This window comes from Vanderwaltozyma polyspora, genomic scaffold (genome assembly GCF_000150035.1).
Source record: "Vanderwaltozyma polyspora DSM 70294 KpolScaffold376 genomic scaffold, whole genome shotgun sequence".
Lineage (NCBI taxonomy): Eukaryota > Fungi > Ascomycota > Saccharomycetes > Saccharomycetales > Saccharomycetaceae > Vanderwaltozyma > Vanderwaltozyma polyspora.
The window spans coordinates 1-16,604 of NW_001834583.1; the positions used below are offsets into that span (position 1 = coordinate 1).

The 16,604-nt window shown below is 32.0% G+C and overlaps 9 protein-coding genes across 9 annotated transcripts; 5 read left to right on the forward strand and 4 right to left on the reverse strand.

The window, feature by feature from the left end:
- Positions 1–174: 174 nt before the first annotated feature.
- Positions 175–456, reverse strand: Kpol_376p1 (non-histone chromosomal protein 6; the record flags this gene model as incomplete). Its single annotated transcript, XM_001642796.1, has 1 exon — positions 175–456. The coding sequence occupies one exon, from the start codon at positions 454–456 to the stop codon at positions 175–177; it is 282 nt and encodes a 93-aa protein (XP_001642846.1).
- An 854-nt stretch (positions 457–1,310) lies between these two features.
- On the reverse strand, positions 1,311–1,625 carry TIM12 (Tim12p; the record flags this gene model as incomplete). Its single annotated transcript, XM_001642797.1, has 1 exon — positions 1,311–1,625. The coding sequence occupies one exon, from the start codon at positions 1,623–1,625 to the stop codon at positions 1,311–1,313; it is 315 nt and encodes a 104-aa protein (XP_001642847.1).
- Positions 1,626–1,984: 359 nt separating this feature from the next.
- PBY1 (putative tubulin tyrosine ligase) lies at positions 1,985–4,177 on the forward strand (the record flags this gene model as incomplete). Its single annotated transcript, XM_001642798.1, has 1 exon — positions 1,985–4,177. One exon carries the CDS (start codon positions 1,985–1,987, stop codon positions 4,175–4,177), a length of 2,193 nt encoding a protein of 730 aa, XP_001642848.1.
- A 186-nt stretch (positions 4,178–4,363) lies between these two features.
- RXT2 (Rxt2p) lies at positions 4,364–5,446 on the reverse strand (the record flags this gene model as incomplete). The annotated part of the gene is made up of 1 exon (XM_001642799.1): positions 4,364–5,446. The coding sequence occupies one exon, from the start codon at positions 5,444–5,446 to the stop codon at positions 4,364–4,366; it is 1,083 nt and encodes a 360-aa protein (XP_001642849.1).
- An 887-nt stretch (positions 5,447–6,333) lies between these two features.
- SMK1 (mitogen-activated protein kinase SMK1) lies at positions 6,334–7,767 on the forward strand (the record flags this gene model as incomplete). The annotated part of the gene is made up of 1 exon (XM_001642800.1): positions 6,334–7,767. The coding sequence occupies one exon, from the start codon at positions 6,334–6,336 to the stop codon at positions 7,765–7,767; it is 1,434 nt and encodes a 477-aa protein (XP_001642850.1).
- A 593-nt stretch (positions 7,768–8,360) lies between these two features.
- On the forward strand, positions 8,361–11,417 carry SEC8 (exocyst subunit SEC8; the record flags this gene model as incomplete). Its single annotated transcript, XM_001642801.1, has 1 exon — positions 8,361–11,417. One exon carries the CDS (start codon positions 8,361–8,363, stop codon positions 11,415–11,417), a length of 3,057 nt encoding a protein of 1,018 aa, XP_001642851.1.
- Positions 11,418–11,737: 320 nt separating this feature from the next.
- Positions 11,738–13,768, forward strand: MMS4 (Mms4p; the record flags this gene model as incomplete). Its single annotated transcript, XM_001642802.1, has 1 exon — positions 11,738–13,768. One exon carries the CDS (start codon positions 11,738–11,740, stop codon positions 13,766–13,768), a length of 2,031 nt encoding a protein of 676 aa, XP_001642852.1.
- Positions 13,769–13,999: 231 nt separating this feature from the next.
- On the reverse strand, positions 14,000–14,869 carry FES1 (Hsp70 nucleotide exchange factor FES1; the record flags this gene model as incomplete). Its single annotated transcript, XM_001642803.1, has 1 exon — positions 14,000–14,869. One exon carries the CDS (start codon positions 14,867–14,869, stop codon positions 14,000–14,002), a length of 870 nt encoding a protein of 289 aa, XP_001642853.1.
- A 445-nt stretch (positions 14,870–15,314) lies between these two features.
- BRR1 (Brr1p) lies at positions 15,315–16,352 on the forward strand (the record flags this gene model as incomplete). Its single annotated transcript, XM_001642804.1, has 1 exon — positions 15,315–16,352. The coding sequence occupies one exon, from the start codon at positions 15,315–15,317 to the stop codon at positions 16,350–16,352; it is 1,038 nt and encodes a 345-aa protein (XP_001642854.1).
- Positions 16,353–16,604: the final 252 nt, after the last annotated feature.

The following is a 16,604-nucleotide window of genomic DNA, read 5'->3' on the forward strand; positions in this document are numbered from 1 at the left end:
ACAACAACAACAACAACAACAACGTTCCACGTAGATGTAAAAAAATGGAAAAAAAGGTTGTGAAGTTGTGTTAGTATAGTAATACAAATCGAGAAACTGGGATACCGATAACTTTTAGTATTGACCAGATCTTAAAGGGTTAAGTGAAGGGGAAGGGGAACAAAGGAAGTATGATTAAGCAAGGGTAGCGTTATACAATTCCTTTTCAGATTCGTATCTTTTTTTATCAGCTTCAGCTTTTGCTTCGAAAGGTACTTTATCTTCAGGAGTTAAAGCTTTCCATTTTTCACCTAAAATTCTACCAACTTGACCAAAGGAAACATCAGGGTTTTCAGCTCTTACGATATCTCTTGTTTCATTAGCGAAGAACATGTAAGCAGACAAAGCTCTTTTTGGAGCATTTGGGTCCTTCTTTCTTCTGGTAGTTCTCTTCTTTGATTCTCTTGGGGCAGCCATTTGTTTAGAACTTGAAATTAAAATAAATACTGGTAGTGATGTACTTGGGTTATTTAGAATTGCAGTTATAATTACAATAAATTACAATTACAATTTTACAACAAGAAGCAAAAGTAAAACTAAAACTAAAGTTAAAAATGAAAATGCAAACCACAATTGAAACAAACAACAAACACTAAAGACAGTTAAAGAATTACAAATACATATATCCTTAAATAAACAAACAAACGATAGACTTAATTACAATTTAATCAACACTCTAGCATTCACCAAACCAACCTACAGTTACTATTCCATAACCTACTATCACTGACATCGACATCTCTGACACCAATACCAATACCAATACCAATACCATACTTAGCATTACTATTACTATTACTATCACTATCACTATCAGTTTTACTATTAGTATTACTATTAGTATTACTATTAGTATTACTATTAGAGTGTGTATAATCTGTCTATTACACATACAATAATAAAATTCAAAATTAGTTGGGAGGTCAGTTTAGTATGGGGAGTTTAGTATGGTTGCTGGTTGCTGGTGGTTGGTGATACCAATCTGCCAATCGTATTTCGGCACAACAGAGACTAAGGGGGAAAAGAGAAGAAGAAAATTTTTTATTTATGTCGTGTTTGGTGATGTGCAATTTATGCGTAGGGTAATTTATCTGGTCACGTGTTTTGGTGGATTTATATCCAACTATATCTACATCTATACAATCACTCTACTCGTCCACGACTAAATATTATGCCTATACACTAATGGGTTCTCTTTATTAACATTATTATTTATATTTTTTATATATGTATGTATATATACAGGTAACTATGCACTCGAACTGATGATATCACTGGTCGTCTGTCTTCGAGAGCATCTTGTCGTAATGGGGAAGGTACTTTTCTGGTCCAAATCCCTGTGTCTGTGCATACGCTCCAATCAACCTATTGCTGTAATGCAACTTGGCCACACATCGGTCAATACACTCCATCTCTCCCTTGTTCAATTCCGTCTCTCCATACCCTTCATGCGGTATACACTTCTCTAAACAGCCCTTCAGTATATTGTTGAACGTTTGATTCATAGCATCAAATTGAACTTCTGCTACTTTAAGTCTCTCTTCTGATACCTCTTGTCCTCCTGAAGGATTGAAAAAATATGACATCTTCTGCTTACAAAACTGCTCTGGACTATCTCCCGGTACACATACAAACACTCTCTCCCTCTGCTCTTGGATCAAAACTCTAATTTTAAACTCAACTTCTTATCTCATCCATATATACCTTCACCTGCCTCATTTATTATAATTTTTGCACGCTTATTAAATATCTTTTTTTTTCTTTTAGGAAAAATACTCAAATATATAATATACATCGAATTGAAAAAGAAAAAAAAAGATTGAAGTTACTACCTCATCTCATCTCTTTTCTTTAGCGGTAAACTATATTTTGGTTCAATTATCTAGATATCTAATTCATATCAAAACAACATCCCCACAGTGATCCTACTGAAAATACAGCTATCATGAGAGTCCTGATCACTAACGATGACGGTCCTCTACATGATGAATTCTCTCCATACATTAGACCTTTCTTACAAACATTAAAAAAATTCCATCCAGATTGGCAGATTACTATTTGTGTACCTCATGAACAGAGGTCATGGATCGGTAAGGCTCATCTTGCTGGTAAAACTTTATCTGCAAAGTTTTTATATTCAAGAATCAATGCAAACGACAATAGTTATATAGGTCCATTCACTCACCCACAATTACCTTTGAAGGATTCAAAACTGCCACGTAATTCTTATAATAATGATTTAAGTTTCGACGACCATCTAGAATGGTGTCTACTAGATGGTACCCCTGCATCTTGCTCAAATATTGGTTTACACCATTTGATGGATCACAAATTTGATTTGGTCATATCGGGACCAAATGTGGGTAGAAACACTTCTGCCGCTTACATCACATCCAGTGGTACCGTAGGTGCAGCTATGGAATCAGTCATTGCAGGCAATACAAGGGCAATTGCTTTGTCCTGGGCTTACTTCAGTGGTATGAAAAATGTGAATAATGAATTAATGGAAATCGCATCAACAAGATCCTTACAAATTATTAACCATCTATTTAACAATTGGGATGAGAAAGTTGATCTTTATAGTATCAATGTTCCATTGGCACCTACTTTATCAACAGAAACTAAAGTACACTACGCACCAATTTGGGAAAACAGATGGTCTTCTATTTATACTACCGCCCAAATTCATACCACCTTGCAAAACCAAGAAATTGAAGATGGTTCTGAATTACATTCAATCACTTTCGACTGGTCCCCAGTTTTCAACACTTCTCATTCAAAGCATCAACCTCATGACCTGTTAACTGACATGGCCATTATTGAGAAAAATGAAATTAGCGTCACTCCCCTACGAGCAACTTTTAATAGTGTCTCTCATTTGATGGGAGAGTTAGTCCTAGATGAAGTAAAGGAAAATAAGGAAAATAAAACTAGTCCAAATGTAGTAGTATCAATTGATAAATCTGAGTATATTTATAACCCACTTTCCCAGGCTATCGAAAGATATTTACCTCAAACTCATATCATATCACAGATCCCTAAGGATTCAAGATCACTAGTATTTCATTACGGTGACTACGAACAACTAGATCTAGAAAGATTATTGGAGGATCCCAAGACTTATAGTGCTAATTCCTATATCTATAGAAAGGCTTTAATCAGAAAACACTATCTTTCAGAGACAATTCACACCTACAGAGTTAAACATCCTGAATCAATTTTAAGCAAGGCTTACTTGGAGTCCTTCACATTAGATTTGGATTATGCTGAGTTTTTGGATGATTCTTTAGATGAAAACTGGGAATTGAGACAAGAATTAGAGAAAGAAAATAGGTGGTGGATTGTTAAGCCAAGTATGAGTGACAAAGGACAAGGTATTAGGGTATTCAAAACTATTGATGATCTTCAGTCAATTTTTGACTCCTTTGATGAAGATGATACTGATGATGAAGATGTCGAGGTTGATGATAATAAAATAATAATCTCCCAATTACGTCACTTTATTGTACAACAATATCTAAGTGACCCGCTTTTATTACCTTCAATGAATAACAAAAAATTTCATATAAGATGTTATATTACTTGTAAAGGTGATTTAGAAGTGTTTGTTTATGACAGAATGTTAGCTTTATTTGCTCCAAACGAATATCATAGACCAAATGAAATTGATTTTGATCCAACTGATATTAAAAACATTGCATGTCACCTAACCAATACTTGTTTACAATCAGATTCACAACAAAAGGAAATTTCGGTGATGGAATTCTCAAAATTAGAAGATATTCCAGATGAGAATAAATCAAAAATTATCAACCAAATACATGAAATTGCTCGTGAAGTATTTTTGGCAGCAGTAAGCGTTAACAAGATAAATTTCCAACCCTTGCCCAATGCCTTTGAAACATATGGTGTTGACTTTTTGGTTGACAGTTCTTATAATGTTAAGATCTTGGAAGTCAATGCATACCCAGATTTCAAACAAACAGGTAATGAGTTGAAGGGACTAATCGATGAACTATTTGACAACATTGTGAATTATTGTATTGCTCCATTTTTGGATGAAAAACATGATCCTCAAGTAGCATCGAAGTATAGTAGTTTCAACAGAGTTCTTTCTCATAACTCAAATGAATGGTAAATGTTCTTCACCATAACCTAATGAATATACAAAAATTTACTATAAAACATAAATATCATATCTAATACCTTTTAAAGCATAGTTATATAAACTATTAATTACAGCCCGAATACCAATATTTTGACCAAATCATAGTATTGAGCTTCAGAACTCATTATATATACTAATATGGGTTTATGATTATGTTCAAGTGGCCTCCTCTTCTTCTTCAGCGTCTTCGTTTAATGGATTCTCATCTTCCATCGATCTATTAGTTGTTGCGCTAATCAAACCTCTTTTAACCACTCTTAATGCATTTGGGACAGTGACGCCTTCTTCTTGGATACCTGAATATTCCTTACTCCATGCATATATCCTTTCCTTGATTCTATTAGCTTTCACGAGAAAGCCTCTAATTTTTTGTAAATTCCTTATAAATTCTTGATTTCTCTGTAATGCTATCTGGGTTAATTGTCTTGCTGTTTCTAGTTCCTCTGCTATTTGAGGCGAGTCATAGTTAGGTATTTGTGATAGTAATTCTTCAGCACTATTTATACTAGGAAGGGCAAAAAATTGGTCGACTTCTTTCGAGTCTTCTTCCTTCTTCTCTGAACTTTGTTTTGAATTTCCAGGAATGTTATTTTCTATATTAGAGCATTCATCTTCATCTGGCAATTCTAAATTATGATCATATTCTGGTAGTTTTAAATTCTTTTCATATAGTGGGCCATGGATATCACCCAAGAATACTTCCAACAATTTCGAATACTTTATCACAGAATCCTGTTCTTTCTCAATCAATAATATAGACTGCAGAGCCAATTCGTTTAAGATCTTGCTCTTGAATATTCTCAAAAGCGGACTTTGTTGATAAATATCACTCAGAGATGAAATAGGTATCAACATTTTTCTCACATCAACAATATCATTCAAGTCATCATCATCATCAACATTTATATATGGGTTTTCATTTTTATCTTCAACGAACTTGGGATTAAACTTCATACGTTTCCTTTGAAGTAAATTATGTTCCGAACCATTATAAAACACACATTCTTCATCGATTGGTTTTGAATTATTTAAACTTCTTTTTGTTATAAGTTCACTTTTTTGTAAGAGTTTATTACCTCTATTAGTAGTCACACCATTAACCTCTGGATATACTATACTCCCATCCAATGATCTTTTCAAAGGAGGATAGTTACCACATTTATCTCTAATTATCTTCCTAGAGAAAGAATCAGTAAGATTCTTCTCATCTTTAAGAATTTTTTCGGCCTCTATAGTCATTATCAAATCACTTCTAAAGAGATTAGTGTTCTTTCAGCTTATGAATAATAAGTGATCCCAGCTACTTTCTTTTAAGATACTAGACATTCACATCAAACATAATACCCAACAAATAGAGTTGAAAAATATCAATACTAATCTTTTAAGAACTATATATCACCTCTTCCAATTCCTCAGTAATCCTAAAGGAACAAGAACCTTTAAAGTTTCATCACTTCAAAAATTATTTGCTTTGTTAAGAATAAAATATCCAAAATCACGTGATAACATATAATATAGAATTGATGAAGTGTCATTAAATACCATGTATATGTTTAGATATGTACTTGAGAGAAGATACATGTAGCAATTGACAGATATATATGAGGACTTATTGACGATGTATATCAATTCGTACCTTTTCGATTGGGTATATCTCTAATTAGGGCTTGATAGGGTAAGAATTATAAATAAATTATCAATAGAACGAAAGAGAAAGTTGGAATCTACGAGGTGAATAAAGTGCCAATGCACACCATTTAAATTGGAGATTATTAATTCAAACAGGAGTGCAAATTTTTTTACTTGAAATTAACTAACACTAGTCTTTACAATTCATCCAAAGTTCATGGTTAATGAACTGCTTGATCATTATTGTAATTTAGTGGTTTCAGTAATGTCAGTTTAATGATGATTTATCTGGAAACTCAATTTCATTGTAAAAGTTAAAAATTCATTATTAAACAAAAATTCAATCTATTTCCATACAATCTTAAATCAAAATTAGGTTGGAATCTAAAACGTTATACAATATTCTCATTATATTCCTTTATACTTCATGCTATTTTCGATTGATTGATGATGAGAGAAACCCTACTTTATAATGACACAAAGTGATAGTAATTGATATGTTAAGGACAATACATTTCCATAGGGTGTCCTATATATTTATTTATAAACTAGGTAGTGGTAAAAGTGTATTGAAGGTTAGAATTGATATGAAATTTGGCAATAGTTTCCCATCTACTGAGGTGTTGACAGATCAAGTCACTCAAGAAATGTCAGACAATATATCACAATTGCAGTCCCAGAAGTTTGATTGGAAGAACTACAAATATTCGTCTGGGTCTGATCGGATAAAGCAACTGCTACACTCTCAGCTCGATAAAGCTCCTAGTGTAGATGATACTCTACCCAGAACAGTCTATGAAAGTGTTAAATTTAGCCTTCCTGGTCGATATGAAGTGATCCAAGTTTTAGGGAAGGGCTCATATGGAACAGTGTGCTCTGTAAGAGATAAGAAAAACCCATCAAATCCTTATTCAATTGCTGTCAAAAAAATTACTAATATCTTCTATAGAGAAATTTTGTTAAAGAGAGCCATTAGAGAATTAAAATTTATTAATTATTTTAGAGGTCATAAAAATATAGTAAGCTTAATCGATATTGAATTAGTAACAGAAAAGCCATATGATGGGCTCTACTGTTACCAGGAATTGATTGATTATGATTTAGCCAAAGTAATCCATTCTTCAGTTCAGTTAACAGATTTCCATATCAGGCATTTCTTTTATCAAATTTTATGTGGTATAAAATATATCCATTCTGCAGATGTTATCCACAGAGACTTGAAACCTGGAAATATACTTTGTACATTAAATGGTACTTTAAAGATTTGTGATTTTGGTTTAGCAAGAGGTGTGGCTCCAAAATATTTTGCAGCTAATCAATCTAGACATGACATTACGAACTACGTAGCAACGAGGTGGTATAGAGCACCAGAACTAATACTATCACAAAAAATGTATGATAAGTCAATCGATATGTGGTCTGCTGGATGTATATTAGCTGAATTTTATGGTAGAAAACCCAAATTCATGGGTAAAGATTCTATGCATCAAATTTATGAAATTATCAAAGTTCTTGGTTCACCTTCAAAAAAATTATTAAGTTCATTTGGATCTATTAAAGCCTGGAACATGTGTAACTCAGCAACTCCACCTCATAAAAAAGTAGAATGGAGAGACATTTACCCTTTTGCATGTCCTGATGCAATAGATTTACTTGATAGATTATTAAGATGGGAAGCTTCAGATCGACTAAAAGTACAAGAATCAATAGAACACCCTTTCCTGAATGAGGTCAGACATCCAGAAGATGAACCTATTTGTCCATGGGGTGCCTTTGATTTTTCATATGAAGAAAATTTGACTTCAATGCAAAGACTTCGTGAATATTTAATCAATGAAGTTTCACAATTTAAGGAAGAGAGAAATTGTAAGCTTTCAACACCACATGTCTACAAAAATATCACTATCATTGAAGAACCTGAACAATTGTAAAATAAATATATAAATAAATAAATAAACAAAATTCAAAAACTCTTAAGAAATAAAATACACAGTGTAATTCAAATACATAAGCTAACAAAGATGATCTTAAAATGTTGACATCAAGTAAAAATAAAAATTGGTATAAAACAAAAAGTTGAAATAAATTGGCAATTCTTAGTTTAATAGTTGTAATAATAAGTTTAGTAAAGAGTGAGAGTGATATATGTTTTAAATATGGTTTAATGAATTACTGTCATTCTAATACGGTTTGAGACAGCTGCCAGCATTGAAATATACAAATCACGTGAACAATAAGATCATCGTGTACGTGCCAACTTTCCCAAAATATTGAAGTTTTCCCTTTTTAAGGTGGAATCCACCTTGAATATAAAGAACCAACTAGATATCAAACAGATCCAGATTGGTAAGATCTGATCCAAAAGAGAGTTATAAGAGCATATATAATCAATCAATTGCATAATTAACTCAAGCATTCGTTTTTGTGTTTATTTTGAAAGTTAGCAGATTTGATCTTTGCTAATATTTGGCTAAATAAATAATTTTAAAAAAGTTTTGATTACAACTAATAGAATATATTATCAATGGATCATTTAGGAGTGAATCAACAGTCCAGAAGAAGGAGAGCTCTTTCGGTTAATACCTATACAAAGGCCCAACAACATACAATGTCTAATTCATTGGACAATTTGGATATGGATTTGGCCCAGGTCCAATCGCAATGGCATAGAATTATCTCAAATGATTCAAATCCTTTAGAATTAGCATTGAAATTTTTAGATGAAACTTCTGTGGGGTTGGGGCATAGATATACAGAATTTAATCAATTAAAGAAACAAATTGGTTCTGATCTACAAGCTGCAGTCAATGAACATTATCAAGCCTTCAATAGTAATGTAGCATCGTATAGTGTTGCTGTTGATTCCATTACTGTAGCTCAGAATAATGTTTATAATGTTAAGAAATCTGCAAGTGAGGCAAATAAAAAAATTACTACCCAAAAGGGTTCATTACAAGAATTGAATGAAAATACTATGAAACACACTCAGATGATCGATATATTATCTGCAATTGAAGGTTTACTCACAATTCCGGAAAAAATTGATGATCATGTAAGAAGAGAAGAGTATAGAGAAGCACAAAGGTTACTTGAACAAAGTCTTCTTCTTGCAAATAATCATAATCTGTGGTCAATGCCATCATTATTACCAATTAAGCAACAATTAGAAGTCAGTGAGCATAATTTGTTCCAAAATATGATTGAAGAAATTCATGATATAGTCTACTCTAAGAACTCTGTAGATATCCTGAGTAAAAATCTTTTGGGAAATTTTGATATTTCAAATTCTGGATTCACTAGTTTAGAAAGTTATTTATACAATGTCGTCAGTGTCGATATTATTCAACAATCTGAAAATATAAATTTCAAACTAGAAAAGGCAATAAAACAAATAAAGAGCATAAACCCAACTCATTTAAAGTCTACACAAATATTGATAGAAGAATCATCGGATTATGATAAACTTTTTAACTTTTTATGCTTGATAAATGATCTTAATAAGTTACCGCTGGCAATGAATATTTTATTGGATAGATCAAAGAAAGAATTACACAGTATTGTTATAAACAGTAGTGAAGAATTGCATTCCAAATACCCATCTTTGTTAAAAATGACATCTTCTGTCTCCTTCGAGAGTGATTTTGGTATATCTATGAAAAATACCCTTTCTATAATCATGAGAGAATGGTTTTGGAAAATATTTATCAAACTACTAATTGCAATTCAAAGACATAGAATTATTTATGAGTGCGTAGCATCTTTACAATTAAGTACATCTGCGAACGTATCATATAGGTTTGATAAGATATGGACAAAATGGCTAAACGAAGTAAAACTATTATTGGAAAAGTATTTAAACAATCCGACAATTTCCAATACAAATTCAATTCGTAGAAGAGGTATGAGTGTAAATTCAAATCATTCTAAAACCAATATGCAGCTTTTCTCTTTACAAAATAATTTAGATGGAAGTACAATAGCAAAAGAACATTCTCATGAATTGAAGTCATTACTAAAGGATATATTTCCGGGGTTTTCAGTGCCTGGTAATGTAGATCTATCATCAGTTTATATTGATGAAGAATCCTTTGAAGAAGAAGAAGCATTGATACAACCATCTGTATTTAATATGAAAATGATGTTGGAACCATGTTTATTATTATTCCAAGCTACTTCAAATATTCTTCCTAATGAAATGTTAGAATATTCTATTCCTTCAATGAAATTCTTAGTTGATTACATGGATAAAAAATTCTTTCCAAGGGTAGAAATGACTCTAAATTACCTTTTCGAGACTAAATTTTTAATGAATAGCAATTACACATTTGAATTGAACGAAGATAATCAAAACGTATTTAAATCAGCTATCGATTTTCGTAATTTCTTCTTCAATATATTGTTTGTTATGCATACAACATATTCATATAGAAACAAGATTTGTTCTGCAATTATTAATTTATTATCGAAATATCAAAAAAATTGCCAAGATATCTTCCAAAAGTTACTTGGGGTTACCAATGACGATTTTAATAGAAAAGTAGTTGGCATTTGGTTAAACAATAAAGAATTGATGGGAATTGAGGAAGAATTTTTAAAGGATGAAACTCAATCTCTTTCATCACAGGAATCTGCTTTGTTATTTAATGTCAGTAATCAAACTTTGAATAATGGCAAAGGAATAGAGAAATCGGATATATTGAACAACGTGGATTTGGATGCTGTTTTGCATTTCCTGAATTCTGTAATGTGGATAAATGAATGGCTGCCAAAATTAAGAAAGGTCATTCCTGTAGATGAAAATTCTCAAATAGAAAAAATTGATGCTGAGAAATTAAGAAGTGAGTGGTCGTTGTATGAGTCCGTAGAGTTGTCTACAATTGTAAGATCCAGTACCATCAGGCTTTCAATGGATGAGAAAACCGCTACTATCTTTGACAAAATTACGGATGACTTCAAAATGTTACAGTATAAACTATTAACAGCATTAAGATTCGATCTAAGAATACGATGCATTTATTATATCAACAAATTGTTCCAAACGAGCAAAGATTGGAATCCTGATGTTGGTAGCACTGAATTAGATCAAAATATAGCATTATTAATATCCGATATTAGAATGTTTGAAAGTAAGTTGAAAAATAATGTACCTGAAGACACTAGAGAACAAATATTTAGAGGCATTGATAGTATTAACAATTTCAGCTTTATCAATGGGGCAAAGTCAATCTCCATGATAAATCAAAATGGTATCAAGAAAATGTCAAGAAATATCAATTATTTACAAAATGCTTGTAGAAATGTATTTGGAAACCCATCTACTGTAGATATGAGTGGTTCGTTGTGTTTTTACACGTTATGCGGTTCCACCGAAGCGGAGTTGTTTAAAGCTATTGAAGGTAAGCAACTAGAGTTTTGTAATAAAGATGATTTAAAGACAATATTAAGATTAATTTATGGAGAGGAACTGCAGAAGAAAGTCAAAGTTCACAATAGTACTCATAGGAGAATATCATCGCTACCAGGTACAAAGAGATTCGATGAAGCCAACAAAAAGATAGATGATTTGAAGATAAAAGCTTGAAATTAAAACTCTATCTCTACCTATTTAATCTTAATATTCATATTTAAGTATTTATAAAAAATTTGTAGATGATTCAAAATATGATAGATCGATTTTTAGTTAAAGTCCATTTCTAGATCATCTCTTAAACGTTTGAAAAGTGACTATATTTTCAAGGTCAATATTAAAATTTCTTGTCAAGCTGCTCTTAGCTTCCAGTAAAGGCGAAACTATAACAATATTTAAAAACAGATCTAATTTGAACTAAGAATGATATAATCTAAGAACTAAAAGTTATAAAGCTATGTACATGATAGCCAAGGGGACTTCAATCTCATGATATGGATGATAGTTCATTAATTTTAATTGAAGATAGTGATGATATCAGGATCATAGAAGAGGATCAACGTATAAGGAAAGCGCATAATAATAACGAACCAGTCCAGTTAATAATCACATCCTCTTCTCAATCATCTAACAAGACTAAAATAAATCAGGATTGTCATAATTCTGAAGATATAAAAATAAATGAGGTTAATCATTCTTTTGAAGTAATTGCTCCTTTCATCGAAGATGATTTGAGTGAGTTAGATAGTATTTCCAGTGCCCTTGATTATTCAGGCATAACAGATGAATCACCCAAAACAGTAGTAAAAAGAAATCTATTTGTAATGGATACTAGTTTAGATGATGATCCAACAAATAATTCAAGTAGCGGTATTGATATTTCAACTAGACAGGCAACCAAGAAAAGTCTACAATCACTGGCTAATCGATGGGGAATAAAATGTGATAGAGTCTCTGAAAGTAAAGCTAACCAAGTTCAGGGATCACCAAGAAAGAATTCTTCCCCAAAAAAGAAGCAAAAATTATTTTCAAGTCAACAATTGAATGAAAATGCCACTTCTAGCCAAGCGTCTCGCAATATATTCAACCAATGCCCATTATCGTCGCCAGTTTCGAATAGTTTGATAGAATCTTCAATTCGAGATGGCAATAATCAGGATACGCATCAAACTAAAGATACTAATATAAATGAAGAGAATGTTAAGAGTAATTCAATCATTGAATTATCAAATGAATCAAAGAATAGCTTCATGGGAGAAGATTTGGCGGATAGTATAATAGAAGCCACCTTGACCAGCATCCTAGAAGATAACGAAAAATTGCCTGTACTTTCTACCCCATCAAAATCTAAAAGATGCTATAATGCAATTCAGAATGAATCGTTTAATAATGAGAAAATTAGACTGATAATGAGATCTCACTCTATGCCAGAAAGTTTTCAAAATAGGGTTGATTCGAATAATAATGACCATTGCCATTTGCATGGTTACATAGTGCGTGGGAGTAGCTATACAAGGATTGAATCTGAACAATTAATAAAACGTTTTCTAACGGAAGAGAAAGAAGCATTTAAAAGAGTAAATCAAACATATAGAGATAATGAGAAGGCAAGATCTGAGATAATTTTGGAAATTCCATGCTCAATATTAGAAGAGTTTGAATCGGTATGTCCTAATTTAAGATCATTAGTGGCTCCAGCAACTCTACAAACCGGCGACTCGGGAAATATTCCTCTAATCAGATTTTTAAGGAAATCTGATAGTGTTTATGATTTCAATAACGATATTTATTATCCAGATCAATTTAAAATATTGGATGAAAAAGTCTACATATTATATTATGATGCATTTAATTTTTTCAAACAATATAGAGAAAATAAACGTAAGTTATTCAAAGATATCAGATTTTACATAAAAAGCAAGAAGTATATTATTTTGGTTCTATATGGATTATCCCAGCTAAAGAGAGATCTTGATAACTTAGAAAATAATAAATATAAGGCACGAGTTAATGAGCATCTGTCAAAGTCACCATTAAAGTCACCAACAAAAAAATCTAATCAATCTAATCAATCTAAGAAAACAGAGAAATTACAGAATTTGAATATGAGAAGTAATGACATCGAACAAAGACTTCGTTTAATTGATCGATTATGGAATGTTAAAATTCATACAGTTAATTCACATATAGATTTTCTTAATTCTTTACCAAATCTAGTTTCATTAATTGCCAAGCAACGGAATGACCCTACAATTCGTTTTATGAGGTATGCTCATTTGAACGTCAGATCCAGTAAGGATAGAGTCGATGCCTTAAAGAAGGTTTTAAATCAAATTGGACGAATGCCAGAATTAAAAGCTGAAAGCATCACTAGAGAATACAAGGGCTTTCAAACCCTATTAGATGATTTTAAGAAAGGAGAGCTGAAATCTGGTCCTGATGGACGCCATTTAATGTCAGAGGCTATGGAAAATAGGTTATATAAACTGTTTCTCTGTCGAGATCCAGACGCATCTATAGAATAAGGAACACATTCCAATTATTTTATTCTCATACGCTTAATAAATTGCATTTTACAAAAAGTACTAATTTTATTTTATAGATTGATGATAATTTTGTTAATAATTCTGTTTTATTAAAATTGTGGACTAAATATTTTGAAGATATAAAGATACATTAACAATTGTTCTTTAAATGCTTGAGGTATACGCCATTCAGGGTCTCATTGGAAGAGAGATCCCTCATAGAAATATAATTTATAATACATACTTTACAGCCAAGTAATCATCTTCATTCAATTGATCTTTGAATTGTTCGATATTCTTGAAACCGGTTCTTAATTTTTCCAGTTCACTTTCAGTAAACTGTATTCTTGCAGTTATTAGCTGTGACAAAAAATTCAATACTCTATCTATAATATTTAAATCATCTTCAGTATTCAAACAATCGATTGAAGCCTCTAATACGTTATCCTCTCTGATAGTCTTAATTATACTTTCAGTAATTTCCATTGTTGTTAAAAATGCGTTCAATAAGGAAATTGCTCTCATCTTAAATTTTGTGCTTGATTTAGAATCGTGTAATACTGGAGGAATAACATCCAAGCCGTTTTCTGCTAAGAATTTTTCTCCAATGTCTTTATGATTTCTTATAACATTTGATAATGCGTATAAAGCTTTAGTTCTAACAGATTCAGGTTCTTGTGAGTTTTGTACTAAAACAATTAACTTCTTCAAAGAACCGTCGTATTTGGCAAAATTTTCTTGTGAATTCACATTGTTTTGAACTGCAGTACCAATAATAGATAAGGTAGCACTACGTAATTCAGATTCTTCGCTGTCTAATAATTTAAGTATTGGATCCCAAAGTTTCATATTTTCGATATTATTAGCATTATCCAAATTTTCAATCAACATTTCAAAGTTATCAATAGCGACTAATCTATTTTCTAAATCTGCTTCTTCATTTATTGCGACAGCCATAGCTTCCTTCATTAAAGTTGGATCATCTGGACCTCCACCACCGAACAACTGAGCCAACATCTTAGGATCTGGCTGACCGGCCCTCTCCATAGCCTCCTTATCACCTTGAGCATTAGCAATTGACCAATGCAATAATTTTTCCATTCTCTTCAATTAATTTCCAAATAACTTTAACTAAAGTCTAATTTACTTTATCTTGTAAACTTCCAAACCAAATCGAATGAGATCAAACCAGTACTGAGCACAGAATCACAAACTACAGATGGATTCAACTCAAATGCTTTTATATATACCTTAAAGTTTCTTTATAAATATATAATCACATCTTCTTGTAGTTTAATTATTACAGCTTCTTTTTAAAAGAAAGTTCGAGAAGTTTCTATGGAAAAATGCCAATAAGAACAATTAGCGATGAGGTTAAATAAATAGTGATTAAAGGATGGTTTGAGATTATGAAATGTAAAAGGATGTTGAAGAGTTATCTAGGCTCATTCTGGTGTTGTAGTTTGTTTAAAATAATTAGGAATTTGTTGGTGTAGGTTTTTGAATCTCTAAATTTGGAGTCTAATTGATATAGATACGTAATAAGATGTCATCGGAACACGAGACACAGGCTACTGATTCGATATTTGGTCAAAACAGAGCATTTGCATTATCTGATTCTTTAGTCAATCCAGATGTGATAACATATTTGAATCAAGTGAGAGAAGAGGCTATTCATACTAGCGCTATTTCTGTTCCAAAAAGTCGACTTGTCTCTAATTCAGTTGAATTAAAACATATGGCAGAAATGTACGATGATGATCAAGTCGAATTAATTGAAACTGGTCCAGAAACAACTTCAGAAACGTTGGTGATCACAAATTCTGTAGAGTTGTCCGATTGGTTTCAATTCGTTAGGAAACAGATTTGGGAAGAAGGGTATATATTTGAAGGCTACGACGACGAGACTTTAAATCTACTATTAACTTATTTAAAAAGATATTTACAGGCCTTGAAGGAGAAGAGAGGTATTGTAGTTCATTTGTTGAACATCTTAGCTAACCTGACAGAAATCACGTCGAATCATGATGATGAGGAATATAATATTGATGTCGAGTGGTGTGAAACCATATTGAAAAAACTTTCCAAGACTAAAGTTAGAAACTTACAAGAGTTACAACATTTTGTCAGAAGCTCTTATAAATATACACCCATGGGATTCAAACAGTGGTATCAATACATAGAACAGAATGAACCGTCCCATTCAATTTTTAAAAATATAGTTAATGAAACTAGTATTTGGGTACTTGTACAATATTTCTCCAAAGAGTGGACTAAAGATATAGCATCATATAAGAGACCCAAAATTGCAGACAGAATGGGGCAATGGTTGTTCTACGTGCTATTACATCTTCCAACAAAGCTGACAGCTGAATACACTAGTGAATTAAGAAATCTAGGGAAAAAATGTCAAAAACTATTATCAAAAGGTTCAAAATCTCCTAATCATAAACTGTCACTAACTGGAGAATTAAAAGATATTACGATTGAAGATATCCCTGAATTTGCCGACCCATTGGCCCTGACGCTGGCAGTAATTGCAGAATTTTATGGTCAACGAGATCTAATTGCTCTCTCGAAATAATTTACCGTTGAAGGCTTACTTTCAAATCATAGTTAGAAGCATAGTACACACACTAATCACACAAACAACTGATTTTATCAAGCATCAGGAGCATTACTTGTCTTCTGGCTGTTTTAACTCTGGTCATCTCATTTTGTCATTTTGATCTCAGTGAAAAAAAAAAATTCAAGGCTCTTAACTGCGGGAGAAAAGTTGAATTTGACTCATGATGCTAAATGAGATGAGATAAATCAAGTTTATATAAAACCATTG